The sequence below is a fragment of the Kogia breviceps genome, chromosome 2 (assembly GCF_026419965.1).
Source record: "Kogia breviceps isolate mKogBre1 chromosome 2, mKogBre1 haplotype 1, whole genome shotgun sequence".
Lineage (NCBI taxonomy): Eukaryota > Metazoa > Chordata > Mammalia > Artiodactyla > Physeteridae > Kogia > Kogia breviceps.
This window is the reverse complement of record NC_081311.1, coordinates 123,105,277-123,125,942: the sequence shown is the minus strand read 5'-3', so window position 1 is coordinate 123,125,942 and position 20,666 is coordinate 123,105,277. Positions and strand designations below refer to the sequence as shown.

At 40.0% G+C, this 20,666-nt stretch overlaps 1 protein-coding gene across 5 annotated transcripts in view; it reads left to right on the top strand.

The window, feature by feature from the left end:
• CACNB4 (calcium voltage-gated channel auxiliary subunit beta 4) overlaps positions 1 to 20,225 on the top strand; it is a 266,875-nt gene extending 246,650 nt beyond the window's left edge. For 2 of the 5 annotated variants that reach the window (XM_067026037.1, XM_059052305.2), the window contains exons 11-14: positions 1,482 to 1,633; positions 4,115 to 4,210; positions 16,611 to 16,796; positions 19,181 to 20,071. In XM_067026037.1, the coding sequence (XP_066882138.1) occupies positions 1,482 to 1,633; positions 4,115 to 4,210; positions 16,611 to 16,796; positions 19,181 to 19,441 (695 nt within the window). In that variant the 3' untranslated portion in view covers positions 19,442 to 20,071. Of the gene's footprint in view, positions 1 to 1,481; positions 1,634 to 4,114; positions 4,211 to 16,610; positions 16,797 to 19,180 lie in introns of all 5 variants that reach the window. The other 3 variants (XM_067026039.1, XM_067026038.1, XM_059052303.2) reach the window with 2 other exon arrangements.
• Positions 20,226 to 20,666: the final 441 nt, after the last annotated feature.

Genomic DNA, 20,666 nt, shown 5'->3' with positions numbered 1-20,666 from the left:
TCTCAAAAATAAGGTTACATTCTGAGGTACTGAGGGGTTAAGACTTCAACATATGAATTTGGGGACAATACAATTCCACCCATTATAGGACGGAAATCAGAGAACATGTTGAGAGTCAGAAGTTGAACTGAACAGCCTCTACTGGGTTCTAATGACTCTTTAAATTCATACTTCTAATACAGATCATGCATTAAACATCAGTGATTTTGTGGGAAATAAGAATTTTATGCTATTAGAAAAGCCCTAGAGAATAGAGTTACCTGATAGTTTTGAGCATTCATGATCCCACACACCCTATCAATCTGTCTGGTTATGGAATGGAGAATTTTTGGTGGATAACATGAACTTGAATTTATACTGAATAAGCAAAACAAGTCACGGGATTCTGGTACGAACCCTTTTCAATGAGGATATTTAGAGCAACATCAACTTTTTCCTAGGCCATCTTTGAAATAATTTAAATTAGGTAGCTTTGTCTGCTCTGTGTAATTTGGATAAGATTACAACATTGGTAGGTCATGCCTATAGCCAAAAATGAAAATAAGCAAAAAGCAAAACAAGATAATCTCTCTGAAAATTAAATAAACTAATTCAGACTGTGGACATGATCAATAAATCAGGTGATTTATAAAAATATATATTAAAAAGATTTTTATATTTCAGAAAGCCATATTATGTTTTTATAGATAATCTGCTTAATTTTTGCTTAAAAAATAGCTGGATTGCTTTTGACATTGGAAATAACTAGATTTTTCATTTGACCAGATTTGCGCACAGATCCAGGTCAGTTGGCTGTTACAGCAAGCCAAGTAGATTTGCATCTAAATGCATTGTGGCACTTTAATATAATTGATCTTAGGTTGTTTTTTGTTTTTTTATTTGAATACTGAAGATAATTATGCCTTAGAACAAGTCCACTGGCCCTAACACTTGAATGAAGACTTAGCAATATGCTAGTTGTAAGAGTAGATCCAGAACATTTAACAGGGATACAAAAATGTACATATCAGTCCAAATAGATGAGCTGTGAGATGTTAAAAAACATATCCATAAAATATTAATATGCAAGTTGTTGATTGGTAGGCATATTTCAGCGTAATTTGCTTTCCATGTGATGTTGCTCTGCACATGTATTTCGATTGCTTCCTAAAATGTAGTTGCAGCTTCTATAGCTAAAATAAAAGTTCTTTAGAACAAAACCACAATCAAAACCAACATAGCTAGGTAAATAGCTAAATATTAGGGTGAGCATAAGAAGCAAATCAAGAGAGACTTCTCAATTTTTTCCACCAACTGTTTGGTTTTAAGTAAAACTCAACCCGTCTCTCTTTAGGGAAGATCTTAAGTTAGATAGGACTATGAAAATTCAAAATGTTCTGTTTTGCAATGTAGGCTAACATCTGAAAGAGGTACTATTTTTAAAATATAAGAACTAATTAATAAAAATACCATGACCTGTTATTTGTTATTTCTCCTTTTAGCGGAAGTACAAAGTGAAATTGAAAGAATCTTTGAGTTGGCAAGATCTTTGCAACTGGTTGTTCTTGATGCAGACACCATCAATCACCCAGCACAACTTATAAAGACCTCCTTAGCACCAATTATTGTTCATGTAAAAGTCTCATCTCCAAAGGTAATCAGCTCATTTCTGTCTTAAGGGTTAGAAGCTTATTTCTTCCGAAATATTTTTTGCTCTGTGCATTTTTGGTAGTGGGCAAGGAGAATGTCTTGTTGACACCCTTTTAATGAGCAGTTTTTAATTCACCTGTTCTGTACAGGTTCTAGAAATTTCTAGATAGCACATAAAGAATAGTTTATTCCTTTAAGAAGCTCACTGTCTATTGTGGTTCCCAAACTGGGCAGTTATGCAAGAGTATAATAAAAACAAAAAGAACTAAGGTGAGGAAAAGTAAAGTCTGGCTTTTCAGAGGCTTTAGGGTCTATCTTGGTAAGTCTCTTAGGTAACAATGATTCTTGTATCACCTATATTCTCTCCCCAGTTGAGAAAGTACATAGTTCAAGAAGTACATGTATATGTAAAGCAATTATACTCCAATAAAGATGTCTTTAAAAAGTACATATATATTTATCATATAAGTCAAACATCACTGTATAAAGTCTCTCATAGAAACGTTATAGACCCTTACATTTGTGCTTAGGTTGGGTTCTTCAAGGAGTATAGTTATTCTGTGGTTGAGCACAGTGGCATATCTGCCATGTATTGTTACGCCAATGGGGGAGATTAAAAAAAAGGGAGACAGCTTCAAAGTGGTCCCTTTTGACTTGGGTGTTCTTTAATTTTAAAAAGTGATGATGGTCCAGGGCGGTAGTGGTGGGAGGGATAAATTGGAAGATTGGGATTGACAGATACACACTACTATATATAAAATAGATAACTAGTAAGGACCTACTGTATAGCATAGGGAACTCTACTCAATACTCTGTAATGGCCTATACGGGAAAAGATTCCAAAAAAGAGTGGATATATATATATGTATAACCGATTCACTTTGCTGTACACCTGAAACTAACAGAACATTGTAAATCAACTATACTCCAATAAAAATTAAAAATAAATAAATAAAATTTTAAAAATAGATTACACATTTTAAAAAAACTAAGAGTACAATGAGATTGCTTTTAAAAATAAATATCGAGGGCTTCCCTGGTGGCGCAGTGGTTGAGAATCCGCCTGCCAATGCAGGGGACATAGGTTTGTGCCCCGGTCCGGGAAGATCCCACATGCGGAGTGGCTGGGCCCGTGAGCCATGGCGCTGAGCCTGTGTGTCCGGAACCGGTGCTCCACAACAGTGAGAGGCCCACGTACCACCAAAAAAAAATAAATAAATAAATATCGAAATTTGAAAAAAAAAAAGTGATGATGGGGAATTCCCTGGTGGTCCAGTGGTTAGGACTCCATGCTTCCACTGCAGGGGTCATGGGTTCAATCACTGGTCGGGGAACTAAAATCCATCATGCCACGTGGCGTGGCCAATAAATAATTAATTAAATTTTAAAAAGTGATGATGTTCTAAAAAGTTAATATGAAATGGATACCCTTGGGAGATACTACCTTAACAATCAGTTTCTTTTCAGTGGCCCTAGGAGTGCGTTTTCTTGCTTAAATGCCAGTTTAACTTCCAACCAGAACAGGGGTCTCCTCTCACAGGTGGAGAATGTGCCCTTCCCAATGCTTCTGAGCTTCTTAGTCTTCCATCTCTACAGGCACTGGTTCTGTGCAGGATGAGCTTGGAAATCCTGACCAAACCAGGACCTTTGGGGAATCATTAAAATGGATTGAAAATGCCTTGAGCACTTGGAGTCTCTTTGACCCAGAACTGAAGGGGATTCAAGCACCCTTCACTGCAGTGGAATAGATTTCAACCCCTCTCGCCTCAGTCACCGTGGGGTCCGTAAGTGCAGGAACGGGGACTCCTGTGGATATATGTGCTGAGATATCATTGAGCCTCATATATTAGTAGTAGTTGAGGGGAAGGGTCTTATTTCAGCTAAAAAAAATACTAAGGGAAAGATGAGTATATGGAAAAATGCAGTTATAGCAGTGCCCAAAAGACATAGGTATATCCCTGGTTTATATGTAGCAATACACCAGTACAAATGGTCTGCCTATATTTCCATCATGAAATTGTCCTGTTAATGTAAGATTAGACTGGAATGCCTTAATTATCAGTGACACAAAGGGTCAAATATATGTAACTCTGATATTTATCTGACATTGAGATAGTGAACCAAAATATTACTGAACTAAATTTGGACATAAATGACCTGGTACACATCAGCGCCTCCACTTTTGCAGGGCTCTCTTTGAAATCTCTGGGTAAAATCTAGGGTGGGAACTCCAGATCCCACCAAGACCTCACATGGAGCGAGAATAGGATGAACATGTCAAATCCACTATAACTGAAAGCCAGTGTAAGTGGCTGATGTCATTACAGAGTTTATATATATATATATATATATATATATGACTTGTCATATTGTATTTCCTCTCTATTAATAATCAGGCTAAATAGACTATGAAAAAAGGTCTGGATTTATTTGGTTTTCTTTCAACTCATTGACAGTATCTCAAATTCATGTCTTCTTCTATCAGGTTTTACAGCGGTTGATTAAATCTAGAGGAAAGTCCCAAAGTAAACACTTAAATGTTCAACTGGTGGCAGCTGATAAACTTGCACAATGTCCCCCTGTAAGTACAATCATTTTTTTTGTCTTAATCATTCTTGACTAGTTAGGAGAGGTTGGTGGGTTTTGTTTTTATCATATTAGCATTGTCATTTTTATTCTAGAACGGTCATGATGATGGTATGTTGTCATATATCTAAAGGATTTCTTGGAACAAACCGCTGCTGTCATGTTGGCTTACCCAGGCATCCAGAGCTGGGTGGTGTCTGCCACATAATAAGAAATGAACTTGGTGTCCAGGGTCTGATGTCCTTACTGCCACCTTGATTGCCTTGCAAATAGTCAGCAAACTATTTAATGCAGTCATGTGGACACTTTTATTAAAAGAAAACAACAAATAAAACATACTGATTTGACTCCTTTAACTTTTCTGACAGAAAGTTCCTAGAGGCATAATAGATTATGACATTGAAAATTGAGAAGTTATTAGAACTAGAAGAGCCCTGTGGTTATAGCAGATGAAAAGGTCAGGGTTAAGTAAGATGAAAAACCATATTATAGCAACTTTTCTTCTAATGCCATTGCCAGAAAACAGCTGTTGAGTTCAAAGCCGAGCAAATGGCGAGGAGGTGGGGGGGGTGGTAACTGCTACCATGTGGGTCACCAATGTCTATACCTGCTCGGCTGACTTACAATTTCTGTGCCTGTGTTTCTCTGAAGGAAATAACTGTTTTTCCTACTGATTTAATTCACTAGATTTTGTTATATGCTTATGTAAGGATCATTCATGCTCTGTGGAATCATAAAATTCAATTCAAATGTTTAGAGAAGCAATACAGTGTAGCTGTTAAAAGTACAGACTCTGGATCCAGACTGTCTGGGTTCAAATCCATACTAATCTACGCTAGGGATTACATCCCTAGTTATGTAATCTTGAGCAAATACTTACCTCATTAGTTTGGTGCAAAATCTCAATGAGTGAATGTGTAGTAGAGCTCTTAGAACAGTACCTAGCACATAATAAGCACCATCTAAGTGTTTCTGTTATAATTACTGGATGTACTTTGCGCTGTGCCATGCCTACCTGTCAGGCTCTGCAAGGATCTGTGCCTGTCTGGTTCACTGTAGTGTCTCAAGTTCCTATCATACTAGGCCCACAATAAATATCAAATGAATGAAAGGATGTACAGGCAATAAGAGTACACGGTAAGAATAAGGATGTACAGGCAATGTTTTCTCTTATTAGATGCTTACATTGGGCCAGACACTGTGCTAGGTGCTTTATATAGATTATCTCTAACCCTCACAGTTACTATCTCTAACCCTCACAGTTACTTAGTAAGGTAGGGCAGTATTATCCCCATTATATAGTTGAGGTGACTGAAGACAGAGAGGTTAAGGGATTTCCTTAAGGTCACACAGCAAATTAGGATTCGATTTAGATCTATCTGGCTCTGAAGCCAATTTTCTCCCCAATCGAACCCACCTATTCATGCACACACACACGCACACACGCGTGCGTGCACACACACACACACACACACACACACACACACACCTAGTTATCTGCCTGCAGATAATTTGGATAGCCTGGAGTCTGGACTCCTATGTTAAGTCTAACTGTGGTTAGACAGACACATTGCTGACTATTGAAGTCCACTTACACAATGGAATGTTTGATTAAAGCACTGAGCGAATATAGGAGAATGTATTACCCAGTCCCTGACTCTAATGCGTCCCAGTTGAAGGAAGCTAACCTTTTTTTAGCAGCTACCAAAAGACAGGAACTATGCTATTGTTTTCAATTTTTAGAACAGTTTTCTAGGGGTAGTTATACAAGTTTGGGTCTTCTGGGAAGCAGACACTTAAGTGGAATTTGAAGTACAGATTTATTAGGGAAAATGCCTATGAGAGGAAAAAGGGAACAGGGACAGAACTGGCAGGGACAGCCTTCAGACCTGATGTAGTTCTGACTCTGTGAAAGGAAAAGGGGAAGGAAAAAGTGGGTAGGAGGAGCCTCAGACTGTGATGTAGCCTTGAGAAAATCTCCCCCTTGGAGCTGGGGACTCCCTAGAGCACTAGAGGAGCCTAAAGTTGGGCAGAAACATTCAGGCTCTAGTCCACGTGCTGTGCTTAGGCGGTGGCTGGGAGCAGCCTGGGGAGAGCAGGTCCTTGCTTGAATGCCCTGGTGGATCCTGAAGGCGCAGCAGCCCAAGGCTGTCTGCTGACTGCACTCAGCACAGAAGGTTCTCACTCCAGGGGAAGTCTCGGCATGCACCTCTATGACCGCCACAGTAGATAATACTATCCTTACTTCGTACAGGAGAAAGCTAAGTCCCCACTAAGAAATTTGTTGCAGGTCACAATTAATTGTTAATCAACTGTCCTCCGATACAAAAATTTAAAAAAATAAGTGGGCCCCAAGATTCAACCCCTTTGTCTGACTCCAGCAAAGCTCTGTCCACCATACTGCTCCACTAGTACACATAGCTGTGTAGTGTAGATGGATCTCTGGCCCCCACCTTCTGTGTGCAAGAAATAGCTCATTTTCTACTTTGACCCCTTAGCCCACTGGGCAGGCAGGATGTTTAGCCACGCTTGCAGCTGCCTTCACCCTAGTCCAGGGCAGAACAAAGACAAAGGGTGGGCCTGGCCGGAAGTTGAGGGAGTCAGGGGCAGAGTTCCAATGCAGGCAACCTATTCATTGACCAAATCCGCATGGTACTTAAGGATGGAGGCTGTGCTGCATCAGACCTTATCGGGAACAGGGGGTCTTTGGCAAGTCTGGGAGACACATAGCCCCTCCTCTCTGGGACATTGGCAAGAGAGCTCCCTTCTCTTCTCTGTCTGAGGGAGTGGAGGTTTCTTCCTCCCCCCCCCCCTCTTGTTACTATTAAAGGAACTCTCTGCTTTTGTTGTATCTAAAAACATCCTCACCTTCTTTTGTTTCCAGAGGCAGTTAGCACAAAATGTTTCCAACCAATTTAGGCTTTGGGGACACAAAATCCAGAAGGGGAAATGGAGAGCTGGCAATTTCCTGCCACAGACACCTCCCTCCCCCACCAGACAAGGAAGCACAGACCCTGCCACCTGCTTAAATGGCGGAAAATGAAGAGGGAAGGTACAAAAGGAAAAACACGGATTCATAGCTCAGATCTCGTTGGCCGTGTCTGAGTTCACTTACGTAGAGATCCACAGTGTGAGGGCAGCGCTGGTTCTGTGAGGTCCCAGACATGGCGTTAAGATCTGTGGGGACTTGAGGGCAGTTAGGCCTGTGTAATTTCATTTGACACAGCGATCAGACTCACCCAACCAGAGGAAGGCATTTCACACATCTGCTCAAATGCAAATGATAAGAATGGGATGGCTTTCTAAGTAGAGAGCTTGTCTCTAATTGCATTCAGTTGGTGGCAGGGATGGGGGTGGAGTGGGCTCTAGGACCTGATGTCAGATGTCGTAGAAGGACTCTCCTCTGGTGAAGGCTGAAGGCTATGGTAGCCAACATCCCTTCCCAACTCTGACACTCTTATTCTATCTAGATTTTGGATGTGATCAGCACAGACATGTTATTGAAATCATGAGGGTTGTAGAGCCCAGGGAAAAGGAGAGTATAAACATAAGGAGAAGATATATCAAGTCAAGTAATATGCTTATTGTTTCGAAACATGATTAAGATGTTTCACAAAATGACATGTGGGCAAGTCTGAAGACGTGGTATCCATGTCTCCATATGGGTAAACCAGACAAACTCAAATATTTAGTCATTTCAATTCTGTGTAGCTCACCTACGATCAACCCTCTTGGAGAGAACTAAAATACACTCAGCAAACATTATTTAAGCTTTAGGCCTGTTACCTTGCTAGGTGCTAGAGACAAAGGCACGTTCCTGCCTTCAAGGAGCAGATAGTCTAAAAAGGTTCCATTGGTTGAGTCAACTCTTGGCAAACAATTTGTTAGGTCATAAATATCGTTGCAGTTACTACTTTATAAATCTTTTTTAGATTAAAAGAGAAATTTAGATCAGGGTTTCTCCACAATTGACATTGTAGGTTGGATATTTTTTTATTATAGGGACCTGTCCTGTACATTGTAGGATTTTAGCAGCATCTCTGGCCAGTAACAAACCCCAAGTTGTGGCAATTGAAAATATCTTTAGACATTGTCAAATGCCCCTTAGGGAAAAACGTCACTCCTGGTTGAGAACCACTGGTTTAGATGAATATCTACACAAGTTTTGGTTAATAATGTTATAAGAAGTCTCAGTAAGTGATTCCTTGAGATGCATTTCAAGTGAATTGAACTTGTTCCTTTTTAATTTGATCTTTTTTATGAGAATGAGTTTATTAACATTTATTCCTAATAATTACTAGAGAAAATAACTTGTGTCTTATTAAAATGGATGTATTTTAGCTGCTGAGACAGTTGATAGTTGAGTATGTATATAGTACATGTTACATCTGAAATAACTGGAACCAAGAAAAGATACGTGCACGTAAATGCACATAATACTGTGAGCTGCCTTAGGATGTGTCCTCGTGTCAGGAATCTCTAACAGCCTCATGCACTGCGAAGGCAGCTTTACCCTGTCATTATTTCAGCAGAGTAGACACTTCCTTGTTTTATATAATTGGTTTGATAACCTGGAATTCTAAACAAGCAGTCTGGATAAGCAAGGTTACCTTGTATTTAATATTTTCTAAACACTCTTTACATTATTAAACATGTTCATTTAATATTGTTGGAATAGCATTTGTAATGCTAAGAAGGAATTGTACACTCTATTTTGGCATTCACGAAAAAAATCTTTGGATTATAAAAACCAGTAGTAGTCTCAAAATGTATCTGCATTTGTCCCTACCCTACTTCAAGACCATAATTATCATTTTCATCCGAAGATGGGTAATCACTGTGTCATTTTAGTTCCTCTAGGAGAATTTGCAACTTTCTAAATTGGCCACTGCGTCTCCAATCTGAAAAGTCAGCAAATTACACTGGTGGAATCTCACATTGCTAAGAAATTAAAGGCGGCAGTCTTTAGAAAGGGAAGTCTAAAAGAGTACTGAAAAAAGTTGACTCTCTATAGCCAGAAAAATGAATTCAGGGGCTATTGAAGCAAAAAGGGAACTTGAAAAGTACCCTGTGTAGTATTTCCTGGAGTGTGTTCTTCCCACTACAGGTTCCATATGCAATGTCAACAGGTGGAAAGCACTTTGGTACCAAAAATGTTTGAGAAAACACCTAAGTAAACAAACGTAGACTGGTTTCCTTACAACAAGAGCCTTAATGTGCTAATGAGCATTTTATATCTCCATTAGGATAGGTGATGTACAGTGCTTCCCCTGAATTTTGACTATAGAACCATTTTAGTGTTTAATGGCACAGTTCTAAGGAAAGACTGATCATGTTACAAATGAAGGGACTGAAACCAAGAGAGGTGAACTGGCTTTCCAAAGGTCATGCACCTTGGGCAAAGCCAGTGTAAGATCTCTGTCTCCTCATCTAGCAAGCCTTTAGAGAGTGAATGGAAACAGAAGGGCTATTATGTATTCTCCTGTAGAGAGAATCATGGGTTTCACGGGTGAGGCTTCTTCTAAGAGTGGGGTCAGCAAACTTTTTCAGTAAAGAGCCATATAGTAAATATTGTAGGTTTTGTGGGCCATGTGGTCTTCTTCACAAAACTACACAACTCTGCCTTGGTTGCAGGAAAGCAGCCACACACAGTGTGTAAACAAATACAAGTGTTCCAGTCAAATTTTGTTTATAGAAGCAGGAGGCAGGCCCAATGTAGCCAGCCCACCAAAGTCACCATCCTTGTTCTAGGACAAGGTTCTGGTTACCTATTTCTGTGCAACGAACTACCCCAAAACCTAGTGACTTCAAATGACAACACTTGGTGGTACTCAGCTGGTGGCTGACCTGGTCCCTTAGCAGGAATGGTTGGAAGGCTGCTCAGATTCAAGGAGAGGGGACATAAACCCTCCGTCTCTATGCGGGGAGTGTCAGGGAACTTGTGGCCGTTTTTAATCTGCCATGGACAGAAAGATGAGCTGGGAACATGGGCTACTGAATAGTTCTACTCTGGAAAAGGGAGGAACTTTCCTTCATTGCCTGCTCTGGATTCACAGAAGAAAAGTTGTGATGCAGACAGAAAAGGAGTCTGTGGGACTGGAACCCATAAGCCCTTTTCATATATGTATTTTTATATGACCAGCCTGAATTTGCATTTGGAATAGCCTTCTGTACACTATAGTGTTGGATTTCATTTTGCTTCTACCGGGCATTGGTGCCCTTTTCCTTTTCAGAGAAGTTGAAAATAGTACATTGTAAGAAGAGCAAAGTTCAAATTGCCCCAGCACTATGGTCACAAGAGCTACGTAATGCATGGTGAGAAAAGCAGATAGGCAGGCAATTGAATATATTAGCTACAAGCTGGCTTGTGTTACCAAAAGCTGACCCTAGGTCTCTGAGCTCTGTAATTTTTCTGTGCGTGTAAAACGACATTGATCGCTGTCTCTGCTAGAGGGGAGTGTGTCTCCTCCACAGTCTTGCAAACCTCTAACATTACAGTAACCATGGTCATTCTCTTCTATCACTCTTCATTTTCCATTGCTGAATAGACTCAGATTTATTAAACACAGAACTCTGAAGTGAGTGACGGTGCTCAGTATCCTATCACAGTAGTATTACGATCATGGTAGTAATTTTCCACCACCCTTTTCCAGTAATTTTATTTACATTATTTAGAATTGTGTGAATTCACCTACCTGAAGCACCATCCCCATTGGTGCATTCATTATTACAGAGCCTCTGGATGGTCATAGTTTAATTCACAACATTACTTTTGAAAAAAGAGAATAATTGATTTCAGATGTTTCCTTCATGAAACAAGGCCACATGGGATCTAGTTTCTCTCAGTCCTAAGGCGACTACTCTTGCAGGAATTTCAGCCACCCAACTTAGATATACCGAGTTAGGGATACTTCGATACGATGATTTAAAGCATTGGATTAATATGGACTTAACAAAAACACTGGGTGCCTTTTCTGCAGACAGTAGCATGGGTAAATGCTGTTATAATCTTTGAAGAATAAGAGTGGACAGGATGGGAGTTCCCTGGCGGCCCAGTGGTTAGGACTCAGAGCTTTCACTGCCATGGCCCCAGATTTAATCCCTGGTCAGGGAACTAAGATCCCACAAGCCACACAGTGTGGACAAATAAATAAATAAATAAAAAGCAGGACCATCTTAAAAGAAAAAAAGAACGGACAGGATGGATGGGTGTGATGAGGAAAATGTGGCTGAGTTCAGAATGAATGTCACGGATCATTAAAAAAGAGGAACTAGAAGGGATCAAAGTCACTGTATTCTTTGCCTTCATGTTTTCCCCACCCATCAGTGGCAGGAATTCTGATTGTCTTTCCCTTTTGGCTCATTAAAGTGGAAACTGTGCCTGAAACTAACTGCTAGAGCCCCATGATATTGGTAGGCTTTCCTTTACCCCCATGAGATCTCCTAAATCTTTCAAAATCCCTTTAACTTAGAGTTTCCTATCACTAGTTGACCAGTGAGTTGAGTACTCAGGAATTCAAAAGCTTTAATAATATAAAGAATACAATTTTGATATGAAAGAAGCATTGGTTGGTTATTTTATAATTAACATTGCATATTTGTCATTCAGCCATATTATTTCACTGAATAGTATTTGCCAGTCTTTTTTATTTTTTTAATGGTGGCAGATTCAGGATCTCTATATTCCAATAACAAAGAAGTAAAAGTATGCTCACCCCTATTATTTCTTTTTTCCACTTAGAAATAGGAAAGATGCTCCATGTGAGGTTTTATCTCTGCACAACAAATAAATGTAAAGTAATGCATATACCATGGGAGAGTTTGTATATATTTAATCACCTGGCTAGCTAATATTCCGTAATGCACCAACTTTTTTAAAAAGTTAAGATTAAACTGCAAAATTAATTTCTAAGTTTTATAGACTTTTTTTTTTTTTTCTTTTTTGTGGTGCGCGGGCCTCTCACCATTGTGGCCTTAGGGCTTCCCTGGTGGCGCAGTGGTTGAGAATCCGCCTGCCGATGCAGGGGACGCGGGTTCGTGCCCCGGTCCGGGAAGATCCCACATGCCGCGGAGCGGCTGGGCCCGTGAGCCATGGCCGCTGAGCCTGCGCATCCGGGGCCTGCGCGTCCGGGGCGTGTGCTCCGCGGCGGGAGGGGCCGCGGCGGTGAGAGGCCCGCGTACAGCAAAAAAAAAAAAAAAATGTTTAATAACAACTCCTAGATAAAACGTATAAGAAATTGTGTTTGTTTTAATGAGATTCTCCCTCTTTGCTAGAAAGTATATATTTCACAGTCATACAGAAAGACATGAGCACTCTCTATATATCTTCCCTACCAAGAGAATGTAAAAGAAATAAAGGAACCTGTTCCAGTTGTCAATGTAGGAACTGAAATGTGCTCCATTTTTTCTAAAAACTAGGGTGACTGACCATTCCATTTCTCCCCAGTTTTCCAGATTTTGGCACTGATAGTCCCAAGTACCCAGAAACACTCAGTCCCCGGCAAACCAGGAGGGTTGTTTGCTCTAATTCAGGTGCCTTCCTTAGGAACGTTTGTGATACTCTGTGAATGAAGAACTAGACAGATCTTTAAATACTTTTAAAAATTTTTAAAAAGCTATTGCAGATTTTCTTTATTCCCATTTTATTCAGCTTCAATCTTTCCCTTTCTTCCCTGTCATTTTTGTTCTCTGGACCACTGGATAAGCTAGAGGTATGTTTTTCACTCTTGTTATTTCTAATGCTTTAGTTTTTCATTTTTCTGAAAGAGGTTGTCCAGAAAAGGGACCTACTCTGCCTGGTTTTCTGGTGATTTGTTTTGACTCCTCTGTTCACTCCTTATTTACTTTGGAAGCCACATTATTTTTGCCCACATCAGCTGAAGAAAATATCCCATCACAAAATGTCAGAGGCGCGTGCTATGTCTGTCGGTGCTTTGAAAACAGCTCAGAGTTACCCTTATCTCCGGCAGTCCCAAGAGCATGGTATCACTGAGTGGGTAATTGTTCACTGCCCCACACCCTCTTCTCCTGATTAGATAGCTCTCTGCATCCATATCCCATGCTGGAGGCTTCACGTATTACACAGTAAGGAACTAGCTGGGCTTGAACATTTTTTAAAAAAATAAACTTATTTTATTTATTTATTTTTGGCTGCGTTGGGTCTTTGTTGCTGCACCGGGGCTTTCTCTAGTTGTGGCGAGCAGGGTCTACTCTTCGTTGGAGCACTCGGGCTTCTCATTGTGGTGGCTTCTCTGTTGCAGAGCACCGGCTCTAGGTGCACAGGCTTCAGTAGTTGTGGCGCATGGGCTTCAGTAGCTGTGGCGCAGGGGCTCAATTGCTCCGCGGCATGTGGGATCTTCCCGGACCAGGGCCCGAACCCGTGTCCCCTGCATTGGCAGTCAGATTCTTAACCACTGCACCACCAGGGAAGCCCAAACTTTTAAATTTATGAAAAATTGGCGAAGCTGGTTTGCATAATTCATTTGGCTGCTTTTCGTTGAATTTCTCTTTGTATAATTAAAAAAAAAATTTTTTTTTCTCCCTATCCTCATTTCCTAACACTCTGGTCTAATCAGCTGTGTTATTTCCTAAACAGTTGAAAAGAAAAATTGTCACAGATATCCAGGCTGTGAGATTCCTCTTAGTTGGAAATAAGCCGCATATGTCAGTATTCATTCAGAGGCTGAAATTTGCTTTGCTCTGTGCTTTTGAAAGCCTAAAAGTAATTTCAGATCATCTTCTATCATATAGCTGTCTTTTTAGCAGTGCAAAAGCTTAGTTTCCTAGAAATGATTGAGGCTTCAGCAAACAGCCATGTGCTGATATATACAAATTCTATCCATTGGCAAAGAGAAGTACTTTATTAAAACTACTTGTAATTAAGTATGTTTAATTGTGTCTGAAGCCCTGACCATGTAACATGTGGAACAGCCAGGGAGATAGAAATCTCTTTCAAATTACACTCTGCAATGAGGGCTGCTTACCTTGTTTTGCCCTCTCTGGACTTTGCAAACCTGGCTGTAATAGTTAGAACCCTCAGTCCAAGTGTTGCTGGAAGGTTCATTAACTTGGGACCTCATGAAAGCAAGGAAATGACTTGTTGAGATTACACATTGTTGAGATCCCACATTAAAGAATGAGATCTACCTAACTGAATTATACAGTTAACATAAATAACACTATGTAAACAGCAGACTCCAGATCAAATAGAATTTGTGGACGATTCTAGCCTGGAGTGGCTGACAGAGTGGTCCCTTGTTCCAGTGCTGCACGGTTTCCTCCTTCTTCTTCCTGTGTCATCTGTCTAAGTCTGTGCACGCCCTTTGGGATGGGGCTCTTCTTGTACCACTCAAGTTAGCGCTGCAATGCTATCAGAGGATGCAGTGTGTGTATCAGAGCATTAGGGACATTTCTCAGAGTCTATATTTGTAACTGTTGATGGCTTAGATTAATGGGGGGAGGGAGCTTTTGACTGCAGGAGACAGACACTCCCTTGATTTGCTTTAGTGGAAAGAGGATTTATTGTAAGGATGTATGTTGACTGACGCTGTAGGAACTAGCTGTTTTCCTATTCTCTCATGGGCTCTATCGTCTCTTCCATTGTGTCTTTGCTCCTCTTTGTTTTATTCTCTTACCTCTACAGATAGAATTCTTTGACTTATAATTTTCTCTCCCTCATAAATTTAACTTTCACATATCTCTCTGGGCCTCCTTCTAAATCCAGAACTTTAAGCTGCAGCTCTGAACATTCACTGGCTCAGTCTCTGTTGTTCTGAATTAAAGTCCTGGTGTGATGTCGGGTATTATGGATTTTAATACTTGTCTCTCCCCCGAGACTGGATGCTTCTTGAACATAGGGATGAACTCTGTTTTCTTTGCCACAGTATACCCACGGTGCCTAGCACAGAATAGGTACCGAGTAAACATTTTATGAATGAATAAAATATGCAAAAACCCATCTGAAATCGACTAATAAGTGTTCTTGTGGGGGAAAGGTTTCTACATGACTTCAACTGGCTGAGTCTTCTCAAACACCAGTCGGTTTAGACTGAAGCCACCTTATTCCTTTCCTAGTTGCTAAACGTATCTCACTGCTCCAAGGACTTTGAAACTGCCTTGCAAATTAGGGTCAGTAAAGATCAGTAAAGATCAATGTGATGAAAACATGCAAAGAGTAAATGTTGGGAGAGAGCTTGTTTCCATGGTGACTTCTGCTTCAGGGAGCCCTCGTGCTGATGAGAGTGAGTCAGCTGACCCACCACCAATTCAGAGTCATCCAGCTGTTACAAACCTACAATCCACCTGCCACATCAAGTGTTGATGGCAGTAACCCTGTATTTGATTCATTACTGGGAGCTCCTTCTTTGGGTAAAATGAGCTTGTAAAAGCAGGCGGAAGTGGTGCAAGAGGGAAGGAGTGGATTCAGCGGCTGAAAGTCAAGGGTGTGCTTCCACTTACCCATGGAATGGCTTTTCTCTTTATGAGGTGCCACGGTTATCTGACTGTCCCTCCAGGGAATCTGTGTCCCGGTTATATTCTGTGTTCCTGACCACACTGCAGTGACAGAGGGGCCACTCTGCTCCTTTGGGGTGGAAGAACAACTTCCTGATTATAGAACAGGTGTTGGACAAAGTCCTTACTGACAGAAACATGGACCCCAGATACTTCTTGGGTGAACTACCCCCAACTCCCTGCCTACCACCTCTGCAATCAAGTATTCGTTCTTGTTCCTTTTTTTTAACCATTTCACACAATGATCCTCTGGTAGCAGAAGTCACTATACTGTGGTTTTCTACTCTTGATCCTGAACCTTTCGTATTGCTTTACCACGAGACAGGTAACAGATAACATTTTCACCAACATTCTAAAAATTACCTAAGTAAATGTTATTTCCTCCAACATAGTTACTTTGGGAGATGAAATGTTTATTCCAGTGATACATTTGTCACTGAAACATTTTTAAAACTCCTCTTTCAGTACCATTAACTTGCTGCTCTCTTATTCTGAAGTATAGTTCAAAACTTTTATATAGTATATAAAAGAATGTATTCAGTAAGGATCTATAGGAACATATGGATAAAGATGTGAATATGTATGTGTTTTCACTCTATTCTCCTTAGAACACTTTTACATGTACCTCATCTTTTTTTCTAAATAATGGAAGATCCAAATATTTGATGAGCTTTCCCATTTTTGTGTGAATGTCCAAATTTGTGCATGGTTAACTGTGCAGTTCTTCACTTGACTTTCACTTCAGCAACTGCCAGTACAGCCCCTCAAGTTTGCTATTTGCTACTGGACATTAGAAACAATATTATCCACATGCAGTGAAATTTTAGGTTTCATTGCCTAAAACCTGAAGTAGAAATAAAATGGATTTTCCTTGTCATCTACAGGAAATGTTTGATGTTATACTGGATGAAAACCAGCTGGAGGACGCGTGTGAACACCTGGGAGAATACCTTGAGGCCTACTGGCGTGCCACTCACACGACCAGTAGCACCCCCATGACCCCACTGCTTGGAAGGAATTTGGGCTCAACAGCACTCTCACCATATCCCACAGCAATTTCTGGGTTACAGGTAGTGTCACTCGTGCTCTTACAACCTTACATTTAAGGTTCTATAGGAAACTTGATTGCGATGGAGACTGGGAGTGGCCCAGAGAACCATGCGTTACTATATTAAAAATCTAAAGCATTGCCTAATCATATAGACTATTTTACATTTTTACAAACTCGGATCACTTTGGTTCATAGACTTGCTCTGAAGTCTCGGCAACAAAATTCTTCAGATTCACATCTCTTGGCTACATTGATGCTAACAGATACAGACTATTTTACATTTTTACGAACTCAAAAAGTGTTACCTAATCATGATCTGCCCTAGACAAAGTTACCCTGAGAATGGCATTTTCCTTAGAACTTTGTTCTCTGTTAATTTATAATGGCTTTTACCTAGGTACATTCATCCCTCCTGTGTCTAGACCCTGCTAAGAAACTTTCTACCTACTATGCAACTGTCGATTACCTCTCCATGTCACTTCTTAAGGATTATACAGTGGTGGCACTGTCAGGCACAGGGCTAGCTAAGTAAGGGATGTGAGACAGATGGACCTTATGGCCACCTTTACCTAATCCTTCGCCCCCAGGCTGCGGAGCCTGTCCCCTAGCTTGCCCAAACAGAACATGCACATAAGTAGAGTCGCCTTGTTTGGAAACAGTCGTGAATCCCTGAGTTTTCTTAGGGGTGGGCAGGGCCCACCGGCTATGGCCAGTGTCCTTTAGGGAAGCTGGGGATGAGTGTAGGAGCAGGAGGCTTGCTCTCCTGCTGTTCTGGTGCTGCACCCAGGGCTAGATGTGGGGAGCCAGAGGCATTATGAAACAAAGTGAATCTTGCCTTCCTCCATCAATTATTATGTACCATCTACCAAGCCGCTGCTGGAATGTGGCCAAACCCCCAGCTGACTGAGGAACAGGTAGTCAATTGAACTCTCTTGCATCATGACTAGTATTGTATTAATGGGTTATAATGATAGTCATAATTGTAGATCATATAGAATTAACTCTGAGATAAATGGCACTCTCTCAAATGTTATTACAACTGTATTACTCTTTTCCAAAATTGCATCTTTGTAAGCAAAAAACTGCCATGTAAATGAATAGCTTTCGAGGCTGGAAATGAACTTGGGAAACGGGCTATTGTAATATGCAGTGTATATGTGTGCACTGGGACTCTTTCTTTCCTTGTTTCGCTGCCTGCCTGCTGATCCGAGTGTGGCATTCCACTGACTGTTTTGGGTTGGCTCCGAATTGTACATTGTAGGGTGAGAAGCGGATTCATGAAGCAATATGCTTCCACCTACACTAGTAGGTGGAAATGAAATGTTGCACTTTGTTTATGAATATAACACTCCTGACTTATCACCTCAAAGACATCCACGTAGAGTGCTTCTCCCAGTTTCACTTGAGTTACCGTGGTGCCCTTTATCCTGGGGCCTATTTCTCCTAGTAACCATGGGCACTTAATTGTGAGACCCCTGGTTGGGGCTCCCAGCACAGGCTGTGACTGTTGAATGAGCTTCCTGCTGTGTGCAGGTGCGTGTCCTTTAGAGGAAATGCATCTGGGTCTTTGGTTTCATCAGCATCCTGTTTCTTAACTGAGGTGACCTACCTAAGCAGGTAGACACAGCTATGATACATGTTTTCCCATGATTTGAAGAAAAACGTTAATAGCCTTTTCTGAGCGCTCAAATAAGTGTCTGAAGATATTAATTTCAAGTAATGGTATTAGAGGAATTTAGTTTATATTCTGAAGATTATTTTTGCAGGACATTTCAGTTGAGGAAGCAAGAATTGTAAATATATCAATTCACTGGCTCCATGATTATTGTGTACTTCTTTGGAGAGAATATTGCTGAGTCTTACATTTATGTAGGATGTAGAAACAAATATTTTATGGGTAGCACAAATCATAATTTTATTAAAATATTTTTAAAAGGTATCAGGAACATTCAGCTAATAAAGATGAAGTGTGTGTCTTTAGGAGGAGAAAGGTTTTATCAGATCAAGAGAGGAATAAAATAACAGATGCTATTCTGAACTTCAACATTTCCCAACAGTAAAATAATCCTCGTTTTGCAATAGAAGTGGAATTATTAGGACTTCGTAAATATATTAAGTTCCATTCAGCAGCTAACTTTAAATTCTATGTTTTTAATAGGAAGCATAATTATGCAGTATTATGTAATTAAATTCATAAATTACCAGCACTTTGGCATCTTTGCATGTTGTGTCCCAAATACATAAGACGAGGTATTTCGAGCAGACCATTTGTATATCAGAATGTTTTATTGAGTCAGATATTTAGCATCTTATTGTCCAGATCCTACTGTTGTACATACATTTGCATGTTCTAGATGAATGAAGCTGATGTAATTTAACCAGTAAACCATCTGATATTTTTAGAGTCAGCGTATGAGGTACAGCAACAACTCCACAGAGAACTCTCCAATTGAAAGGCGAAGTCTAATGACCTCTGATGAAAATTATCACAATGAAAGGGCTCGGAAGAGTAGGAACCGCTTGTCTTCCAGTTCCCAGCATAGCCGAGATCATTACCCTCTCGTGGAAGAAGATTACCCTGACTCATACCAGGACACTTACAAACCTCATAGGAACCGAGGATCGCCTGGGGGATATAGCCATGACTCTCGACATAGGCTTTGAGTCTTCAGAAACAAACAAAATATTCATCTGTTGACAATTTGCCATTGCACTGCTAGGATACAACAAATCATCTTAACTCGGCAACTACAGCACAGTATTGACTGTGCTTATGGGCTGCTGTCATTGATGCTAAGAAGGGGCAAAAAAAAAAAAAAAAGAAAAAAATGTGTACATTATGACCTTAAGTCAAGATGGATATTAGATGCCCAATCATAGAGATATTTTTAAGTGCAACATTTACATAACAGTACCTTTTGTTTTCTTCATTAGGTTTAGACACATCAATTTGTAATTTAAGGTACTTATCAAGGCACATATAAAATAATTTCCCATGCTGGAAATTCCAAATGACCAGTTCCAGTTGGAACCAATTTATAAACCAATTCCTGTTGGAATTTGGGTGAATCGACTAGAAAGTCTACTTGAGCATGTTGTAATCAATTTAAAAATCTGAAAAAAAAAAAAGAAACTAATTAATAAAATCAAAATACCAATAGAAGCCAAAACCAGCTATGGTATTTATTTGATGGAGACTAAATTTACACTTGAAGTTGGAATGTATAAACATTTTAATATATGTTAACGTTGCCAGAATGGCTTTTCAAACTTACCAAATGTATTGATAGTGCCAAAAAAAAAAAAATCTCAAATTAATGCAGAAATTCTACAGTCTCCTCAGATTTTAATATTTTTATTTCTTTTCTGGCACAGCTGTTGTATTCGAAGTGTTTTGCTTTTTGTTTAGTCACAACTGTTAGCTTGTTTGAAGTTGGCAAAAAAAAAACTCAAAATTTCTTTAGCAGTGAGAGAGAATAGTAAAGAGAAGCCCAGTCATAGCTGGTTATGTGAGATGGAGAATGGGGTGTTGTTTCCCCTTTAATCAATCTGAGCACAACTACATACATCCAGGAATCTGAAGTCAGACAGTAAGAATGGGCACAGATCCTCCTGAGTGCAAGGCTAAACATCACCAGATGGGATTTCACCTATCCCACTTACCACAAATACGGGTTCCGTGTTTACCGCCAGCACAATTGAGTATCTTTCCATTGCTTCACTCAGTCTCTGTTTTTGAATATCTGAATGTTCTAGCCCTTCACCAAATTCTTTATAATCATGCTAAGGATTTTTTGTTTTACATGGACACACTGAATTTTGATATTGAAAGCTGCATTTATACAAAATGATTAATTGAAAAACTGTGAAAACAAATTTAAGAGCTTGC